At 32.3% G+C, this 21,837-nt stretch overlaps 1 protein-coding gene across 3 annotated transcripts in view; it reads right to left on the reverse strand.

The window, feature by feature from the left end:
• The window catches only part of LOC136031001 (U3 small nucleolar ribonucleoprotein protein MPP10-like), a 60,356-nt gene that overhangs the window by 24,360 nt on the left and 14,159 nt on the right, over positions 1–21,837 (reverse strand). For all 3 annotated transcript variants that reach the window (XM_065710163.1, XM_065710162.1, XM_065710164.1), the window contains exons 4-7: positions 17,358–17,539; positions 10,525–10,658; positions 3,154–3,383; positions 136–320 (exon numbers count right to left, since the gene is read on the reverse strand). In XM_065710163.1, coding sequence (XP_065566235.1) covers positions 136–320; positions 3,154–3,383; positions 10,525–10,658; positions 17,358–17,539 — 731 coding nt within the window. The remainder of the gene's footprint in view (positions 1–135; positions 321–3,153; positions 3,384–10,524; positions 10,659–17,357; positions 17,540–21,837) is intronic.

The raw sequence follows: 21,837 nt of genomic DNA on the forward strand, positions 1-21,837 counted from the left end.
CAAAAATTACAAAATAATCATAAATATTAGATTATTTACTTGAAGTTGTGCGCCCCAAAAAATTTTCTGCGTCCAGGGCAAGCACCCCCTCTGTCCCCCTCCCCTAAAACCACCTCTAAATAATCTAGAACTCACCTGCTCATAAATCTCTGCCAGACTTAGTTTACTTTTCTCCTGATCCAAGACAAGTCTTTTCTTAAAATCGTATGGGTCTAAAACTGGCTTAATTTTTCGTTCTACATCGTCCCACGCTTGGTCCTTGATTCGTTGATTGATTATCTCTTCAAGCGTTCGATTAACCTCTTCAGTGATAATAGGAGCTGAAAAACAGGATTATAATACTTAGTTCGTTTATTATATTACTATTATGCTAAATAGTAATATCACAAAATCAAAACCAAATGACAAACCAAATTTTTGTGTTAGACTAGCTTTTATAATAGAAAAGATTGGTATCATATTTGGTTGGGAAATCACAAAGCTAGTATAAGCAATGTTAAATATGGAGATTACAAATGGAAATTATGATATTATACTATGTATATTACAATATATAGTCTAGGAAACCTCTGAAAAAAAGGGTCAGTCTCAAACAAATTGCCATACAAATGATTCTTTCACTAACCGACGAAAAAATATGTGCTGATTCTGAAACCGATTTCTGCGAAATGTTTGATCCAAGACTCTTTTAAATGCGTTGAAGGCATCATTCCCATCTCCAACCCCATTTTATATTCGCCGGAAGTGGGAACAAGGGGGAAATGTTTCTCGTGGTAAACAAGGAGAAATTAAAAGTTTCAGTTTAAACCTTGGTAAAAACAAAGCTCCTGGTAAACAAAGAGCCATCCAATTGGCAGCTCTATATTACAGGTGTAGTCCAATCATACTTATCGGAATGAAGGGAGGTGAAAGATTGAATTTTATTTCTCTACCACCCCCTCCTTCTATATTTATATGAATAAATCATTAAAAGATAGAAATTTGGATGTAAAAATTGACAACTGAAGTTTTCATGAATTGATTCTGTCTACCGCTCTAATTCTTTCCTAAATTTAAGTTAGAGGTTGTCTGAGGTTGAGTTTAATTGACATAAAATCTTCATTTAATAAATACCAGCAAATGTGATCAGATATGTTATGTCTACGCTTTTTTGCTAATGAACAAGAAACTAAAATATTTGAAGTCTAGAGAATTGTTTGGGGCTCAGAACTCTGAGGAAGAGTGAGGTTGAGGGTGAGGTAGGGCCCGCAGGCGTGTATTAGCACAACATTTGCAATCTTAATTCTTTGGTAAGATCCAAGACTGGGTCCAAGTAAATTCTAGTATGGCTGGAACCTTTAATTTTGTGTAAGTGAGTAATGAGGAGGAGGGGAAACTGAAAGTCATAGTAAGAAAGTAAGTTTTATTGCACTTAAAGCCCCTGGGCCATGGCAATACAAAACCAAAAAGAAAATTCACTTTTAAATAATTGACTTTACATAACCTAAAAATTACATAGCACAAATAAAGTAAAACACAGATCTAAAAAATCTATTTTTAGTCTGTTTAGTCTGTTTGGCGTCTGTGTTGCCAAACTGAGAAATCGTCCTAATTTTAACACCCGTAAAACATTCATCCCTCATTACATTCACCAGCCATCTCTCATCCAACAGATACTTTCCATACTTTTTATTTTCCCATTCACTCAATTCTGTATACTCATACATCACATGACCTACACTATCATCCATACTTCCACATATTGGGCAAAAGTAAGGATCATCCTGTCCTTGCCTCTTCCCTAAATACTTCTTGTAATCCCATATTTGACAACAACAACATAAAAAAAACCTGTAAAAGAGCTTCCCTTACCTGGGGCGAAACACTATTTTCCAATAAGAATTTAATAAGAACTATTTTCCAATAACAAATATAGTCATATATAACGTAACACAGATAATAATGAATTTTAAAGTATTATAACTGCAGTCAATGCCATCCCATTTCAACCCTCTTAATGCCTAGATATAACCCTAGCATATACCAAAGGCTTTGTGGTTGCTCTTTTGCGTTATTTTTTTGCACTCATACCAATATTGATCCAAGATTCCTTCCCTCAACTAGCTATAATAACAAAAAAGTAGTACCATTTGATTCTTCATTCAGTATATTTTTCAAATTTAATATTTGCCATGGTGACAATTGTATCCCATCCCCCTGTCCCCTAAACACTATGTGCCTCTATGTTTCCATTAGCAGTAAGTCATGATATTCTTTTTTGGGAGAGAGGGGAGCTCGAGCTCGAAGGAGGCCAGAGAATTTTTCATGGGACATTTAATTTTTTCATTGGACTTTATTTAACATCTATTTAATTCGTTTAGTTTACTAATAAAAATAAAAACAAAAATGACACTAAAACAAAAAAAAATAAAAACTTTTTCATTTAAAAATTAGACTTTCTTACATCGTCCAAAACTTTTAAACACACTAGGCGTGAAGACGTTCATTTTTCCAATCATATACCGCCGGGGATATACATCAGGGATGGAATGCCATAAGAAAGCAACTTTTAAGTTTGTTTTAAAACCTCTTTAAGATTTAGTTTTCTATTTAGAGTAGATATATATTTCTTAATATTTTTAGCCAATCCCTTGTGAATCGTCAATACGTTCCATAAATATGCACTTTAATTTTATGAATATTTTTAATTTTAATTTTATGTTAAAGCTTTATTTCATGAATGTTTCATTTGTTTAGTTCATTACAAACACAAAATGTAATAAACACAAAACTAAATAATAATAAACACAAGAACCAAATAACAATAAAAGGAAAAAAAGAAAAATTCCTACTGTATTGATATGATAGACAGAGATGAAAGACAGAAGGCAAAACACAAAAACCAAATAATAATAAAAGGAAAAAAGGAAAAAATGTCTGCTGTAATAATTTTGTATATTGTAAAATGATTTTTGTACTTAAAATTAGTTGTAATTATTTTTGGTAGGTGAAACATAAAGGTAATGTAAGCAACATTTAACATGTTGATTGAGAAATTAAGCTAGATATTTTGGGAAACTCGGGCCAGAATCAGACCAGAAATTTGTTCACAGGATAAGAAATAAATCAACAAAAAAGTGCATTTTCAGATAAAACTGTAGGTTTTCTTTTCACCTTGACGAGTGACATGGTCGAAAATAAGATCTTCTTCAAGCAAGGCATTTTCTGGCCTAGCTTCCGCCACCACTTCTCCACCTAACTGCCACGATTTGGGTGCCAACGCCTCTTCTTCTAAGCTCTTGATAGTCGCTCGAAGCTTTTCTTGCCTTTTTTCAAAAGACGATTTTGACTCATTGGGTCGAATTTCAGTTTCCTTGGCGGAAGATTGTTCATCGAACTCGAATCTAAAAAGAAAATATCAATGAACAACGTCTTTTTTATCAACGTCTTTTTTATCAACGTCTTTTTTCAAAAGACGATTTTGACTCATTGGGTCGAATTTCCGTTTCCTTGCCGGAAGATTGTTCATCGAAGTCGAATCTAAAAAGAAAATATCAATAAACAGACAAAAAACACACAGTCTTCACTTTGGGGTGGGAGAGGGGGCCCTTCCCTATCAAATTCAAACGACAGGAACGAAACATTGTGCTTCAGCTCAGGAGTGTTGAGGCACTTGGAACCTTTGGCAACAACGACGCATTATTTTCTCCTTTTCAACTTGAGATCATCACTTCATCAAGTGATGATCAAGATGATCAATAATGCCTTGGTCATTTATTACTACATAATATTACTTTTCAAAAACAAGTTATAAAGCCACAGAAGGCAAATCAGAGGCAGATATGTTTAATTAATACTTTATTCCAGTCAGAAAGACATAACATTACGGAAAAGAAAACTGAGGTAAGGAAAGTATAAATAGAAAACAAGAATAACTTAGTCATTTTCAAAAGACTGAAACTATTGCAGCCCATTCAGGACCAAACGCTTCCAAATGAGAGAAAATAAAGCAGCAATCAGCTTATCCGATGAAGTGCCTTCCACGCAGGGAAACAAAGGAAGCCACATAGACCAAAAGAAATGTGGGCCTTGTTCCAGAGGTAGCCTACGTATATCATGTTATTACACTACTTTCTATTTTTATTTCAATTGGTTACTAACGAGATTTGCATTTTATACTGAGGTTTCACAACTAAGATTACTATTTATATGAAGTATCCAAGGTTTCTAGGGGTGTGTTAATTCTCTATTTAGGGGTGTTTTAATTCCCTATTCCCATAGCCACATTGAGCATGAAAGTTCTTAAGCGAATTGGTCAGCCATGACAACAAACAACAAAGAGAGATAGAACTCAACAACAACAACAACAAATTTCAAACGAGACTGTGGCCTGTAGAGAGAAAAGACAAAAATAACGCGGATATTTCGCCTGTATCTGAACTAGGCGTCCTCAGCATGAGATAAAAAGAAAAAAAACTAAACTAAAAACAAACGAAACTACCACCAATAATAATAAATGCAATTATCGCTACTGATCCACGTAGGGAAAAGAAGCTATTAGAGTTATTTCAATGAAAACATCAAAGCAACTGAGGAAAAATTATAGACTACTATTTCGCTGAAAATTGGGCCCGGAAAATGCCCAACAAACATGTTTTTCTGACCTTCAGTGCTGGATCAAGTAGACCAAATGTTCAAAAAAAAAAAAAAGGACACAGACCTCTCTAAACTGTTACCCAAAAAAGGACCAACAATTTTTTTTATTTGCTAGAAACTTTCAAGGATAAGTACCTGGGCAAAGGGGACCGCACATTTTTTTTCCAGAAGGGAGGGAGTTAAAAGGCCTGGAAATGGGCCCAAAAATTTGCCCCTGATCAGAAACAAAGTTAAAACCGTTATTCCACAGGCCAGACGTACTCTAACGTGAAAAAGAATAGTTTGAGAGAACGGGGTTATAAATTCAAAACTTTGAAATTATTTGTCAATTCAATACAAAATATTGCTTCAACAACCTAAAAAGATTGCTTCAAAAAATACCATTAATAGTTATATTATTACCTTTACTTATATTACCGTTACCTTTACTTAATGACAATTATTAACAATTATTATTAATTAAAAGTGATATTTTTTTTTTTATTTAGGCATCAATTCTCTAACTGTTTGAATAAAATAAAAAGATAATAACTACAAACGTTTTCTTTTAAAATAATAAAATTATGTTGAAGACACAAGTATATTTGTTTTGTATAAAGCAAGTGCGATACAGTAAATTACAGATGTGAGTTATCAATTGAACCTAAGAATATTCTTTCTTGTCTGAAATCTTGATTTCAGACAAAGTTTGACTTATTTATTCATTTTAATTTTTGTTCCTTTTTCGATTCATCTATCCATTAATAGCAGTATCTTTAGTTTAGATATGATTATCCACTTAAATTTATTCACTTATTCGCTCTATTCATTCATTTATTTCCGTTATTCACTCATTTTAGCTGTGATTGTTTTACAAATTATAGTATGACTATATTTCGGCTCGTTTAAGCGTTTAAAAAGACTTTTTGCTTAACTTTAACGTTTTCTTAGAAAACGTTTTAAATTAATTACAAACTAATAACAGTTTGTTTATATTGATACAATAAGAAAAAAAAAAGCTTTCTACACCAACACTTGACCGGTATTTTCCGACGCACTTCCACCGATTTCTGCACCAGACTAAGCCAACGAGGCAGCAGATTGCCTAAGAGATAAACAAACCGCATATTATCGGGCATTTAAAGACTATCAAGCAAATGATCAGTAAAATTCAAGTAACGGAATTCATAGACAGATAATTACCAAACAATCCATCAGGTAAATATGGGATGTGTAAGATTTATTAAATATTTAAAGATTTAACATTTAATATTTCATATTTAAACATTTAAAGACTATCAAGCAAATGATCAGTAAAATTCAAGTAACAGAATTCATAGACATATAATTACCAAACAATCCATCAGGTAAATATGGGATGTGTAAGATTTATTAAATATTTAAAGATTTAACATTTAATATTTCATATTTAAACATTTAAAGACTATCAAGCAAATGATCAGCAAAATTCAAGTAACGGAATCCATAGACAGATAATTACCAAGCAATCCATCAGGTAAACATGGGATGTATAAAATTTATTAAATATTTAAAGATTTAATATTTCATATTTAAACATTTAAAGACTATGAAGCAAATGATCAGTAAAATTCAAGTAACAGAATTCATAGACAGATTATTACCAAACAATCCATCAGGTAAACATGGGATGTGTAAAATTTATTAAATATATTGTAGTGTATAATATATATGAAATATATTGTAATTTGAAAAATATTTATTAAACATATGTAAATTATATTATCGGTAAACATTGGTAATGTGGTAAAATTTAACATTGGTACCACACTCAAGCATGTGCTACCATATAAGGCTGTTAGAGCCCAGTGAAGGAAACTTGACTTAAGACGGTAACTAAGAACTCACCTAAGATCTACGTCTCCTTATAGGCTAACGTCTTTAACCTATTATTGCCCGGCCACACACCAGCCAAAGAAACTCATTTCTATGATATCATCCCCTTCTCTCGAAAATAACTTCAACTAGGCTGACAACCTCAACACTGACCACCTTCCCAAACTAACTCGGGTCAGGGAATAATCACTCGTGATGTATGGAAAAAACTCACTTTATTTACGGGACACTAACATAGGCAAAATCCTAACTTATTCTGATCTGAATAACCCATAAGCAAAACAAAGTAAAGTCTCTTTCACAGGCCATAGGGGTGCAAACCAATCTAGGGAATAGAGTGAACAGGATCCAATTTAACAGTTAACCTGGTGATTCAAGCTTACAAAATTTTTAAAGCAATATTAATCCAATAAGCAGCTCTATTTCAATAGAGTCATGGTTTTAAAAATCAAGGTCTTGAAAGAGCACCGGAAAAAAGGGGGAAAATAAATTTCTATAAAAGGAAAAAAGGAGTAAGGAGTAAAGGAGTAACATGGAGTAAGGAGTAAGTAAGGAGTAACATAGTAAGGAGTAACATGGTTTTAAAAATCAAGGTCTTGAAAGAGCACCGGAAAAAAGGGGGGAAATAAATTTATATAAAAGGATAAAAGGAGTAAGGAGTAAAGGTTTATCTGGTAGTAAAATGGGCGACATCTATGATATCCAACAACAAGTAGCTGACACAACCGGGTGATCAGCATAAGCTAAAGGGTTAACTCATTCAGATCCAATATAGCAACCAAGTCAAGAAACTGACAGATCAAGGAGGATCAAGATTTTTCTGGCGTCCTCATTCCGTATTGATTTTCTGTTTTCACTTTTTTTAACAAATTTGTCATTTTAGTCAATTATTGGTGCCCTTATCACATTACCCCCCCCCCTTCCATGATTTTGCTCTAGATCCGCCTCGAGTCGAGAAGCACTTAAGATCTCCTTGGTTCACCGAAAAAAGAAAACAAAAAAATACAGCTCCTAGAGGAAAACCATTGACTGGAAAAAAGGTGGACTCAATTCAAGAGCCCAACGAATGAGGCAACACTGTCTCATAAACAAAAATGAAAAGACTGTCAAGAATATCGAGTAATATGGTTAAAAATTAATAGTATTCTATCATATTTTCGACGTAATACCTTAAACTAGGCAATTTTTTTCCAAGACCCTACTGCCTTTCTACGACGAACAATACACGTGCAAATGGGGATAAGTCCATTTATTAGACTTCGAAAACGGATGAAAAAGCGGACGTTTCGGCCACATATACAGCGATCTTCACCGGCAGAAATACTAAAGCAATAAAATCAAAACTAACATATTTGTTAATAATGTCCGGTTCATTCACTAAATATACGAAATACAAAATATATATGGGGAGATATGACCAACCAACACATTGCTTTTTGCAATTAGAAGAGGAAAAAGATTGTGACATCTTCATTAGAAATTAGAATTCAACTTACGTTAGAAATTCAACTTACATTTGGGCAATATTAAAGAAGAAATTTTACAACTCAAGATTAGTGATGAACCCAGTTATTGAACTCTTTCTGACAAATCTAATGAATGAACTGGAAGTTATTATTTTGTTATATATATATATATATATATATATATATATATATATATATATATATATATATATATATATATATATATATATATATATATATATGTATATATATTATATATAATATATATATATATATATACATATACATATATATATATATATATATATATATATATATATATATATATATATATCATGAAAAGAGAAATCACCAATGCAACAGCACAAACACACTAAAAAAAAAAAAAAAAAAAAAAAAAAAAAAAAAAAAAAAAAAAAAAAAAAAAAAAAAAAAAAAAAAGAGACAGAAGGAGAAAAGGAAGACTGTTTTCCTAAATTAGTGATTAATATAGACAAGTACTTGAATGAGGCCTTAACCCTACTCATCCATACAATCACATAGGTCAAACAGCATAGCCACGCACAATCAACCATAAAGAATAATCCATGGACAGGCAGTCATGTCGTCAATAAGTATAAGTCGTCATTTACCAAACAATAGAAAAAATAATATAGACAAATAATTCAGAGGCAACACCCAACATAAGGGCTCATCAGGAGAAAACACTGGCCTATATAGGGTTTCGCCACTCTAAATTCTCTACCCAGCACAGTGTTGTGGTTACCACAGAATATCCATGGCATCCCCGTGTCAGGTATCACCCCCAAAATACATGCCTATGACAGAAAAAAAAAAACAGCAAATGTAAAACAACCAAGTAAAACCAAAACAAGCTTATCCTATTAATATATCCCTCCCTTTAGCAACAATAGGTAAACTAAATATTATAAATTTTACCAAATCACAAATATTAACACATTGCAAAAAACCTGAATAAACTAAACAATTATAGAATTCATCTTTACCATGTGGCTAATTTTTAAGAAAATCCGCTCAATTAGAAACACAACTCAAAATAAATGGCGCTGCGACAACATTTCTCGAACCTCCGAAATTTCTTTAAGTATTTCTAGATAATTCTTTTGATATTTATTTAAAAGTTCGTCATAATGAAAACTAAATTTTTTAAATTGCCAAGTTAATTTATTTGCAGAAAAACCTCGTGATATCAATTTTTGGCTTAAGATTTTACATCTATTTTTAAAATCAATATAATTACTACAAATCCTTGCATAACGAAGTAACTGTGAGAAAAACGCTGAATATGTGATATTTGAGTGTATATTACTTTCAGAGAATGGGAAACTAATCACTTCAAAATCAAAATCATCCGTCTTATTATACATTTTAAAACTTAATTTATTATTATCACAAATATCAATATTTAAATCTAAAAAATGATCTTCATGACCAGCGCCATGACTAGGCTCAAGAATAAGCTCTGATGGATATATATTTTTAGAAATATCAATGAAATCCTTACAATTTAAGACCAAAATATCATCTAAATATCTTTATTATTTGACAAAGCATGTTTTAAATTAATTGGATTATTCTTATCCATCCTATATTTATATTCTAGTTGACTTAAAAACAAGTCAGCTATAAATGGGCTGGCATTCCCCCCCCCATGGGAATTCCCACAATTTGCTTGTACAAATCACCCCCAAATCTTATATAAGTATTGTATAAAACAAATTCTAATTATTATTCTATCATATGATGAGACAGGTGCAAGTGACAAAAAATAATGCAAGAGATCAGCCCCTTGAAACAAAAAAAAAAGCTTTGATAGGTACTAAAACTTTATTTGGAACCAACTTCTTGAGGAAGTTATCCCCTCAGAGACATCTGTTTATTCTTTCGAGTAAAACTACACGTGGTAAAATACAAAGCTGATAACCTACCCCAAGAGAGAAATATCTTGGTTCAACACTAAAAATACATCTGAAACCGAATTCTAGATGGTGTTATCCCATCAAGACATCACGAACTAATAATTCAGCAAAATCAACGAAAATATTTGAGCCTATGAACAAACAATTCAAGAAAAAAAGGAAGTATTTCGATCTCCACTTCACTGTCTTCGCTGTGATAAAAATAAAAGAACTTGCAGAACTAAAAAATAAATAAAAGAAAAGCCATGAATAAAACCAGATAACACAAACACGAGAATACAAAATCCGTGAGCTAATATTACGCAGTTAACTTGAAGTCCAAAAAATAAAATTCATTTTCTCAAGAAAACCATAAAAAGTGACTAAAAACAAAAGACTGTTGTCTTTCATTATTGTATCTAGTCAGCATCGTCTTAAAATTTACTTTAAAAGTCATTCTATTGGTTCTTCCAAGCGAAAATTCAATGATGTGCAAAATTAAAAGCTTAAACTGATTAAAGGACTAATAGCATACTTGCCATTAGATATGCCTAGTTCCGTTAAAAACAAATTAGCCATTGAAAGCCTGCCATAAAACACAAAAGCAAAAAATCTTCTTCGTCGTCCCAAATTAAAGTTAGAGAACACACCTGACTTTCTTTGTTGAATCGACGAGAGGCTCAGATACATCAGCTTCTTCGTGGATAGATTCTGCATTAGTTGATCCAACTCCACTATCAGCGGGATTGTCAAAAAAATCTCGAAATCGAGGTCCTGACTCATCCTACATAAATATTAAATTCAATTTAATTTTTTGTAACACTTTTTTTTAACTTAGTTTATTTAGGTTGCCTTCAGAGAAGATCAAATACTTGTTTATAGGTGATTCTATAGTATTGAGCTGATTTGAAGGAGAAGTAGGCGTGGTCTGCGGATAAAGTATTATAAGCGGGTGTTTTTAGTATGAAGTATTATGTAATAAGGTCAGAAATTAATTACAAGCACTATCAGCAGGGTTGTAAAAAAAACTCTAAATCGAGGTCCTGACTCATCCTACATAAATATTAAATCCAATTTAATTTTTTGTAACACTTTTTTAACTTAGTTTATTTAGGTTGCCTTCAGAGAAGATCAAATACTTGTTTATAGGTGATTCTATAGTATTGAGCTGATTTGAAGGAGAAGTAGGCGTGGTCTGCGGATTAAGTATTATAAGCGGGTGTTTTTAGTATGAAGTATTATGTAATAAGGTCAGAAATTAATTACAAGCACTATCAGCAGGGTTGTAAAAAAAACTCTAAATCGAGGTCCTGACTCATCCTACATAAATATTAAATCCAGTTTAATTTTTTGTAACACTTTTTTTAACTTAGTTTATTTAGGTTGCCTTCAGAGAAGATCAAATACTTGTTTATAGGTGATTCTATAGTATTGAGCTGATTTGAAGGAGAAGTAGGCGTGGTCTGCGGATAAAGTATTATAAGCGGGTGTTTTTAGTATGAAGTATTATGTAATAAGGTCAGAAATTAATTACAAGCACTATCAGCAGGGTTGTAAAAAAAAAACTCTAAATCGAGGTCCTGACTCATCCTACATAAATATTAAATCCAATTTAATTTTTTGTAACACTTTTTTTTAACTTAGTTTATTTAGGTTGCCTTCAGAGAAGATCAAATACTTGTTTATAGGTGATTCTATAGTATTGAGCTGATTTGAAGGAGAAGTAGGCGTGGTCTGCGGATAAAGTATTATAAGCGGGTGTTTTTAGTATGAATTATTATGTAATAAGGTCAGAAATTAATTACAAGCACTATCAGCAGGGTTGTAAAAAAAAACTCTAAATCGAGGTCCTGACTCATCCTACATAAATATTAAATCCAATTTAATTTTTTGTAACACTTTTTTTTAACTTAGTTTATTTAGGTTGCCTTCAGAGAAGATCAAATACTTGTTTATAGGTGATTCTATAGTATTGAGCTGATTTGAAGGAGAAGTAGGCGTGGCCTGGGGGTAAAGTATTATAAGCGGGTGTTTTTAGTATGAAGTATTATGTAATAAGGTCAGAAATTAATTACAAGCACTATCAGCAGGGTCGTCAAAAAGTCTCTAAATCTAGGTTCTGTTTCATCCTAAATTGACATTGGATTCATTAAACTGTCCTAAACTTTTAACCTTACTACTGCATTTGATGGTCATATTTTCAAGTGCCCTATACTTTTGTGTTCCTATATTTGCAGTTTGAAATTTCACAAATTCCTATATTTGCAGGTTATTTCCCAGCCTTTTATGTTTACTCAAATTTGCTCCCCATTTAATTTTTTTTCGGCCCCTTCAGAAAACATCAAAAACCTTTGTATAGATAATGCTACAGTATTAATTACTTTTGAAGGAGAAGTAGCCGTGGTTTCGGGAGGAGTATTACAAGCGAGAATAGTTAGTATGAAGCACAAGCTGATTATAATGACATGTTAAAAAACAAAATATCAAGAATAAAATATATTACTCAAAGATATAATAGAAAATAATACACTAATAAAGTACATAATAAATTATAGAAAAAATAAAATAATGAATGATAAGATAAGTAATATAATAATATACTAAAGGAACATAATATATTAAAAGAATATAATAATAATACTAAGAATCAAATTAAAATGAAGTTCAACAATGCTTTTATTTCTAAATGCAAGAAAAACTAAATATTAATTTTTTTGCTACTAAAAAAATCTAAAGTATTTAGACTAAAGCGTAAACTTAGGTTAATTATGTGATTTAAGTCTTAATTAAACAGTTATGATACAAAATTCATATACAATGTAAAATGTCATAGAAAATATAATATATTTTATATCATAAAGAGTTCTTCGTTTTTTTTCTTTTTTAACGGGATTACGAGTGACAGGGGTGTAGTGACAGAGAATCGACGGGGTTACGAGTGACAGAGGATTACGAGTTGACACACGGCACAGTTGCCGAACTTAAATATTATTGTAAACTTAACACCGAGAAATAGCCAAGTAGTTGCAACTACCAAGTACGATAGTAACTATCTTATGATGCGGAGGTTGGTCAGTATAAGGTGCTTAAAAACGCTGGACATCTCAAAGAACACATATTTATTGAAAATTATACTGAATAATAGTGAAAAAGGAAAGAAAATAAAAGGAAAGAAATTTTTTTAAAAACAGCGTGCTTGAATATATTGCTTAATCTAAAGCTAGGTTTATAAATAACGGATATTTTAGTTTACTCAAGTAGAGGAAACTTATTTATGTGAACGTAGATCATATCTACACTCCATTCCCAACTTAAATCAGGTCCCAGCTTTATAATTGGATGTTAATTTCTGTCTTTTCGCTCTTATTTCAAGAGGAACCACATCTTTTTTTTTTTTTTTTTTTTTTTTTTTTTTTTTTCTTTTTTTTTTTTTTTTTTTGGCTAAGAACTTGAGTGGCGGATAAAATGAGTCCGCCTCGAATGGCGAATAAATAGAATTGTACTTATAATGGTTAGAATTATTTACCTATATTATATAGAATATAGAATGATTGGAATTTTTTACCAGTAACTATTTATATTGAACTGCAATTATTTATTTAACTGTAATTATTTGTTACATGATTAATTATTAACACAAATAAGTACAGGTAATGCTGAATATTTTGGTTTAGTTCAAGTACAAGTGATTTTTAACCTGTAATTACGTTTATTTACCCGTAATTATTTACCTGTATTGATATAAATAAGTAGAGGTGATACCGAACATTTTAGTTTAAGTACAGATAATTCAGTTATGAACTTCCAGTTCCCCCATTTCTAGTTGCTGTCGCCACTGCCGACAGTTAGAAGATTTTCCCGAAGGATTTACCCGCGTAGATCCTATTTTAAAAAATGCGCAATCTAGCATCTTGAGGAAAATCAGATGTCAATACTAGGCCATGGCATTAATTCGTTGCATCAAAATTTACAATACGAGACAGAGCGTATTAAGTGTCTTCAACTTCAAAATGCAATAATTTTTAGAATCAAACAGACATTAGTTTCCACCATATCCGTTAATCCTATTTTCTTTTCAAAAAAAAAAAAGGTTGTGAAACAATCTAATTCTTATCTCTTTCTTACAAGAAGAGCTAATTCTTAGCTCTTTGTTAACTGAATACCTTGTGCTATACATTCCTCTGGTAGTTTTACTGTGTCACACATTTTCTAAAAAAAAAAAACTATTTATAATCTCGGTCTCCTAAGAATGACTTTTTATTTTCATTTTAGTGTTAAGACGTAAAAAAATCCCTCTGTACTCTTTACTCAATCTTTTTTTAACACAGATGGCAACGTGAAATCAATAAGATGACGATTTTCAATTTTGATATATGTTTTATACATGTTTAGGCTAAAATCTTGCTCGTTTTTTTTCTATTTTCTATATATTTCTTTTGGTGGTTAGAATATTTTCTTTTATTTTTAGTTCCTCGATAGTTGAAATTAAGTTTGATAACTTAAATAAGAATCATTTGAATTCTACTTTTCTTCTTCATATAAATAGGAGCATATTTACAAAACGTGTCTAGTGGCATCTATTTGAGCAGCCCCAGCCATTAGCAGTCCCATTCATAAAAGAAGACATTCATTTTGTTGATTCAGATCATTATCAACTTCCAAATCAATGAAATTTAAGACGTCAATTTCAAATGGAGCTTAGAACTCAAAATTTCAAACGGAATTCAAATATTTTCAAATTCAAATTTAATTTCGTTCAAACTGATTGAAGAAAAACTGTCCATACCGATTTTAAAATCTATGAATTTTCAAAACATACTAGGATTTGGAATGCCAGCTTCCAAATGGTTGGTTAAAGGTATTCGATCTTAAACACTTTATAGAGTACGTGCGAAAACTGCGATTCAAATCGGATCCACTAAATCAGTCTAAATAGCAACGAGTTTCCAAATCATCTTCTTTAGTTACCCCATGTTTAATAGGCGTAAATTCCATGTATCTAAGCTAACACCACCAAAGATCGTTGGCAACACTCAATCTCTTGACAGACAACAATTGCCATACTACATTCTGTCTCTCAATTAGTTAAAAGTAGTATCAATTAGTAGTATCAATAGTAGTATCAATGGTAGTATCAATTATCAAGTAGTATCAATAGTAGTAGTATCAATATTAGTTAAAAGTAGTATTAGTAGTATCAATGGTAGTATCAAGTATCAAGTAGTATCAATAATAGTATCAATTAGTAGTAGTATCAATATTAGTTAAAAGTAGTATCAATTAGCAGTATCAATAGTAGTATCAATGGTAGTATCAAGTATCAAGTAGTATCAATAGTAGTATCAATTAGTAGTAGTATCAATATTACTATAAAAGTAGTATCAATTAGGAGTTAAAAGTAGGCCTCCATAATTCTCAGCTTCAACAACAAAACTTCAAAAATGTTCCCTGTGCCACAATAACCTGGATAGCCCTCTCCAGGAAATACAAAATCGTGCTTTTAGAGCAATAGCATCTAGTAAATCAAAGTCAAACATTCCTGTCAACCTTTACATGACATGGCATATTTTTCAATGTTCTAAAAATGTATGCACTATACCCAACCGGGGAGGGGGGGGTGTGGAGGTTCATACCTGACTGAGCTAGGACCATTCGCCATACTGCTATTCATCAGGACTACCTACTACAGGGAAACTCTAACCAAGGAACATAAAAGACAGATATGAACTCTGTTTTGACTCAAAGGATTAATCTCTATGTGGCAATACCAAATCAAGGGTTCGATCCCAGCAGCGGTTGTCCATACCCAAAAAATTTACGTGTTTTTTTCAAATATTACAGTAAAGCCTCGACAGTTTTGCGAGAAGGTTGAGGAATTACAAAAAGTATAAATGAATAGTATTTCTCCATCAGTAATTCGTTCTGATTCGCGTAGTGAGGACCAGTTCCATGCGGAAGCTTGTTTTGCTTTGAAAACATCATTTTGCGAAAGGTTTCGCAAAAAAAGGTTTCATTTTCTGTACATACACTGTTTCTAAAATGCACTTTGTGACGTCTCATACAGGTACACTGTTTTATAATAACAAATATTATTGTTATTGTTATAGATATTATTGTTATATAAATATTATTGTTATAGATAGGAAGCTTCAACCACCCAATTTTCTTTAGATACAATTGTTTTAAAAAATTCAGTAGATTGGAACATCAGCCACTTTAACAAGGTCTGAACTCAAGCCACACTCAGTCATTCCTTAGCAAAAACTAATTTTAAAATTTGCTTTAAAAAACTGTGTCAAAGGTAAATATTGATGAAGGTGACAGCACAAGTGATGAATCTGGCGAGAATTCAAGCCTGTGATTGGTCCTTCAGATGCAACGTTTTGGACCGGTGAGTGTTTGGACCCTCTTGATTGGTTAGTCACGGTCACTATTTTGGATTTGAGAAGTCAGATCAAATAGCAGATCCACTGTAAATTGAACCGCCCATGCACGCAACCAAAGAATATACTACATCTCCGTTTATACTATTTGATGTAACGCGAAAAGTTACGTAAGAAACCACCCTTAACTCAAAATCGAGAAAAGGTGCAGATACATTTTTTTGGTGTTGAACAACCGACTGCTGCAGGGCCTGAAATTGCGTCGATATGTGAAAAATTTTGAAAAACACGACGAAATTGTTCGAACTTAAAAATTGCAGACTCGGGCCAAATTGCAAAATTGCAGACCTTAGCGAAGCATAATCAGTTGTGCTGTTATAGCTGGAACATTAAAATCCTGCACAACTTTTATATCCTTATACTAAGGTGGCAAATAAACTGAAAATCATAAAAACGGAAAAAAGTTGTATCTTCTTCAAATGGCATGCAAACAAACAAGATAAGAATAACACAGAAAGTCGAGTACGGTTATATCTATTACTAAATATCAATGTTAAAACAGCTTATATATAATTACTGATTTTATTATAAGTGAGTTATCAGTTCAGTTAAATATGTAGACACTATATAAATGCCTGGATAAATAGTAGATGTGATAAGCAATATCCCCCTAACTAGAAATTTACAGAAGTGTCCTTTGGACAAATCTGGACCTAAAAATAATCTCTTCTGTTGTTTTCAATCCCTTTCCCTCGTGGAAAGAATGGAATTCCCCACCCCATCTTCCTCCATAATATTCCCAGTATGTTACAAAAAAAAAACCAAGTCGGGTATTTTCAGTGAAAAACAAATAAATTGACCCCCTCCCCTAGACTTTGACTTGACCCCACTAGAAAAATACAATATTCCTCTACTAAATTTTTGTGACTTGAAACCTCCACCAAGAACCATACTTAAAAGAACTAAACTTCCAATAATAACCTTTATTTCTTTTTTGTAAGAATTCACCTTTACAATCCATAAATAAACGAAAAAAAGCATTTCTTACCATCTTTTGAATAAGTTTCAGTTAACTGATTAAAAATTTCAAAAACGCTTACGTTATCGCTACCTTCTACGTCTGACTCATCTTCTGCGAAGTAATCAATTGAGTCTTCGTCATCTTCATCACCTCCATTTTCTTCTTTCCTATCCTCGCGTTTTAGAAATTCTTCCATTTCGCTCAACTTGAAAAATTTGTCATCAACTATCGAGGGTTTCACAAACTTCTTTAGCATCGGTCCTTTAATAATCAAGACGGTAGTAAAAATAAAAACTGCTTTGCCTTTTTGTTTAAATTCTTAAAACAATAAATATAAAAAAAAACTTATAAACAAGAGCTAAGAGCTCATATGGCACTTGTGACGAGGCCGGAAGAGCCAAGAGCTCATATGGTATGTGAGCTCTAGCAAAATTCTAAGAATCAACAGATTAATTTAAAAGGAAAATCAGAGGCTTAATGCCGGTCGGGATTTAAAATAAGAGCTCCGAGTCACGAGGTCCTTCTAAATACCAAAATTCATTAAGATCCGATCACCCACTCGTAAGTTATAAATACCTCATTTTTCTAATTTTTCCTCTCCCTCCAGCCCCCCAGATGGTCGAATCGGGGAAAACGACTTTATCAAGTCAATTTGTGGAACTTCCTGACACGCCTACCAATTTTCATCGTCCTTGCACGTCCAGAAGCACAAAACTCGCCAAAGCACTGATCCCCACTCCCTAACTCCTCCAAAGAGAGCGGATACAGTACGGTTACGTCAATCACGTATCTACGACATTTGCTTATTCTACCCACCAAGTTTCATCCCGAGTTCCCCACTCTAAGCGTTTTCCAAGATTTCCGGTTCTCCCCTCCAACTTCCCCCAATGTCAACAGATCTGGTCGGGATTTGAAATAAGAACTCTGAGACATGAGTTCCTTCTAAATATCAAATTTCATTAAGATCTGGTCACCCGTTCGTAAGTTACAAATGCCTCATTTTTTCTAATTTTTCCGAATTATTCCCAAACTCCACCAAAGAGGGCGGATGCGGTCTGGTTATGTCAGTCACGTATCTTGGACTTGTGCTTATTCTTTCCACCAAGTTTTATCCTGATCTCTCCGCCTTAAGCGTTTTACAAGATTTCCGGTTCCCCAACAACTCCTCCCCCCAATGACGCTGGATCCGGTCGGGATTTATAATAAGAGATCCGAGTTACGAGGTCCTTCTAAATAAGAAATTTCATTAAGATCAGATCACTCCTTCGTAAGTTAAAAATACCTCATTTTTTCTGACTTTTCAGAATTGACCCTCCTCCCCCCCCCCTAAATAGAGCGGATCCGTTCCGGTTATGTCAATCACATATCTAGGACTTCTGCTTATTTTTCTCACAATGTTTCATCCCGATCCCTCCACTTTAAGCGTTTTCCAAGATTTTAGGTTCCCCCAACTCCACCCAATGTCACCAGATCTGGTCGGGATTTAAAATAAGAGCTCTGAGACACGATATCCTTCTATATGTCAAATTTCAATTAGATCTGATCACCCGTTCGTAAGTTAAAAATACCTCATTTTTTCTAATTTTCCGATTTAACCGTCCCCCCACTCTCCCCCCCAAGGTGGTCGAATCGGGGGAACACCAATTTCTAATTTAATCTGGTCTGGTTCCTGATACGCCTGCCAAATTTTATCGTCCTAGTTTACCTGGAAGTGCCTAAACTAGCAAAACCGGGACAGACAGACAGATCGACCGACAGAATTTGCTATCGATATGTCACTTGGTAGATACCAAGTACCATAAAAACAATAAATAAAAGAAGTAATAATAATGAAATAAATAAACCACCCCAAAGGTTTCCCTCACTTGTGTATACATCTTATTCTTTTTTTGGCCCAGCCTTATATTTTTGTTGATTATCTTTGCTATATTTGATTTTAAGTTAGACTCCAAAGTACGAATTCGACCAATCTGGGCTTGTGATAGCCAATTTTTGGAAATAAATCTTATCGACCAGACTGAGCCAAAAGCTCGGATGAAATATTGCAAACGAGAAAAAAAAACAAGAGACGTCGTTTTGCGAATTCCAGCTGTCGTGTTCAACTGAAAGCCAAATTTTTTTAAGTCTTCGTAGAATTTTTGGCTGGCTAAAGAAACAAAATATTTCAACTGCCATCCAAAACGGAAACTTGCTAAGTTTTTAGTCCCAATTACAATTTGTTTCGTCAGGCGAGATTAAATCTGGTCGCCGCAGCTAGATTTGACTCCAGATAGAATTTAGATTAATAATCTGACCTAGTTTAGAGCAAAAATCTAGCTTATAGATTGCATGTACAGTACAACTTAATTTAACATACACAATTAAATTTTGTCAGGATACAGGGAATAAAACAAAATTCCTGACATATATTCGACCACGTAGAAAAAAAAAAACACTGCAAATGAAAGGGCTAAACTCAAATTGACAAAGCATGACAAACTTCAAAAAAAAAGAGAGAACCTAACAAATGGGATATATTGAGGTTCAGAGGACAAAAAATATTCCAATATTTCGTCTATATAATCAAAAAGAATTATCGGCTCAGAAGAATTACTAATCTGAACTTGACAATATATTTTTTTTTACTCGCTTTTCTTTCATTTTAAAACCTTCTGTTTTTATTTCACTTTTTCTTTTAGAATTCGTTGTTTCGGTTTTTTCTTCTGATTATCTGTTTTTTTAAATTTTTCTTCTTCAATAATTCGTTATTTTTTCAGTTCTACAAGCATTTCTTGTTTGTTCCTGAGACCCTTGTTGCTTATTCAGGCAAAACTGACCTGAAGTCCCATTTCTTTGTTGTTGTTTTTCTGAGGTTTTAGATACTACGAATACTCTGTCCCCTATACATTTTACTAGCCCTCAATGATTTATAACTCTTATTTCTTACTCTGTCAGTACTTTACGTAAAGACAGTACTTTGCAAAGTCAAACATAAAATAAACAGAAATTACAATAAAAACATGGGCCTACCCATGTTTGGGTTTTGGCCCCCAGCTCACCTTTTAAACCTTGCTTGAGATTAAGAAAAACATCAAAATTTATCACAATAAAAATTCAATATGGTTTCAACATTGTAACCCATTGGGAGATTTATCCTTTTATTTATTACAAATAAATTGCTTAAACAAGTAATTATATTTTTGAAGTAATTATTTTTAACAGAAAACAATGTACCGAATTTTCTATTTTGGAAAGCACTCGGGAAATAATTGAACAGACAATTTTGTCAGACTTCAGCCACAAAAACAATATTTCAATACTTCTTGAAAAAAAATATTTTCACGACATTCAACATTTCATGGGCCCTATAGCAGAACAGATATAGAACGATATTTGCGCTTAACTGAAAACAAAACATATATTCAATAAAGTTTTTTCTTTTATAATTACTGATTACAGTCTGATATGTAGTATTATTTCATCAAAACGTTCTTCCTTTTAAATACATTCTTTAGGGAACTACTTGATGAACTTTTTATTGATTTGCCAGTTCAAAATATTGCTTAAGGGAACTAAGCAATTTTTATTCTATTTAATTCTATTAAAATTATTCTAATTTTTTATTAAAATTTTTTGAATCTAAATCTAGAAATTAAAATCTTTTTTTATAATCTAAAAAAAAAATTATTCTAAAAATTTTTATTCTATTAAATTATTCTATTTAATTTTTATTTTTAATTCTATTTAAACGCAGGACAAATCTGACAAAGAGTATCTTTTTAAACAGCAAAATTTAATTGAAATTTAACTAATTTAATATCATTTAGATTTATTTGTAAAATAAATGTGTTTTAGATTTAATAAATTGTATTTAAATTTAAACTTAGTACCATTTAATGTTATTTATCAAAATAAAATTTATTTGGTTTATCAAATTTTAAGTTTATTTGGAAACAAATGTGTTTGTGGTTTATCATATGATATCTAATAATATCTTACTATATTTGATTGTGTATTATTAATCTTCAATTTGATTTACTATAAAAAAAGGTTTTGGCAAATTTTTTGTGATTCTTGCTGTTTCGTGGGGACTGCTGGTGAGTTGATTTCTTTTCCTTACAGATTTGTATTTAGATGTTGGTTAGTATGTTTATGACAAGTTTTATCATTCTTTATTTATTGTATGCTGTTTCCCAAATAACGGACCATTGAGCGCTTTGGGATATTGTTTTTTATGGCACTTGGTATTAACCGGTTAATTCAGAAAAAATAGAAAAAATGAAGTATTTTTAACTTACGAACAGGTGATGGGATCTTAATGAAATTTGATGTTTGGAAGGATATCGTTATATCGTTAAGCACTTGGGTCAAGACCATTAGATTAGGAGCACATAAATTCATATCCAGGGAGGGGGGTGTGGGTTTTGAGCCCCCCCCCCAAAAAAAAAGCAGCAGGTCTTATTCGTAAAACGTAACAAAAGCGTACATAAGACGAATTTTTTATGTGTTTTTTAAGTTCTTTATACCTCCCCCACCCAAACCAAAAAACTTGAATATGCCCCTGAGAACGCAGATCCTAA

This window comes from Artemia franciscana, chromosome 9, assembly GCF_032884065.1.
Source record: "Artemia franciscana chromosome 9, ASM3288406v1, whole genome shotgun sequence".
In the NCBI taxonomy this organism is placed as follows: domain Eukaryota; kingdom Metazoa; phylum Arthropoda; class Branchiopoda; order Anostraca; family Artemiidae; genus Artemia; species Artemia franciscana.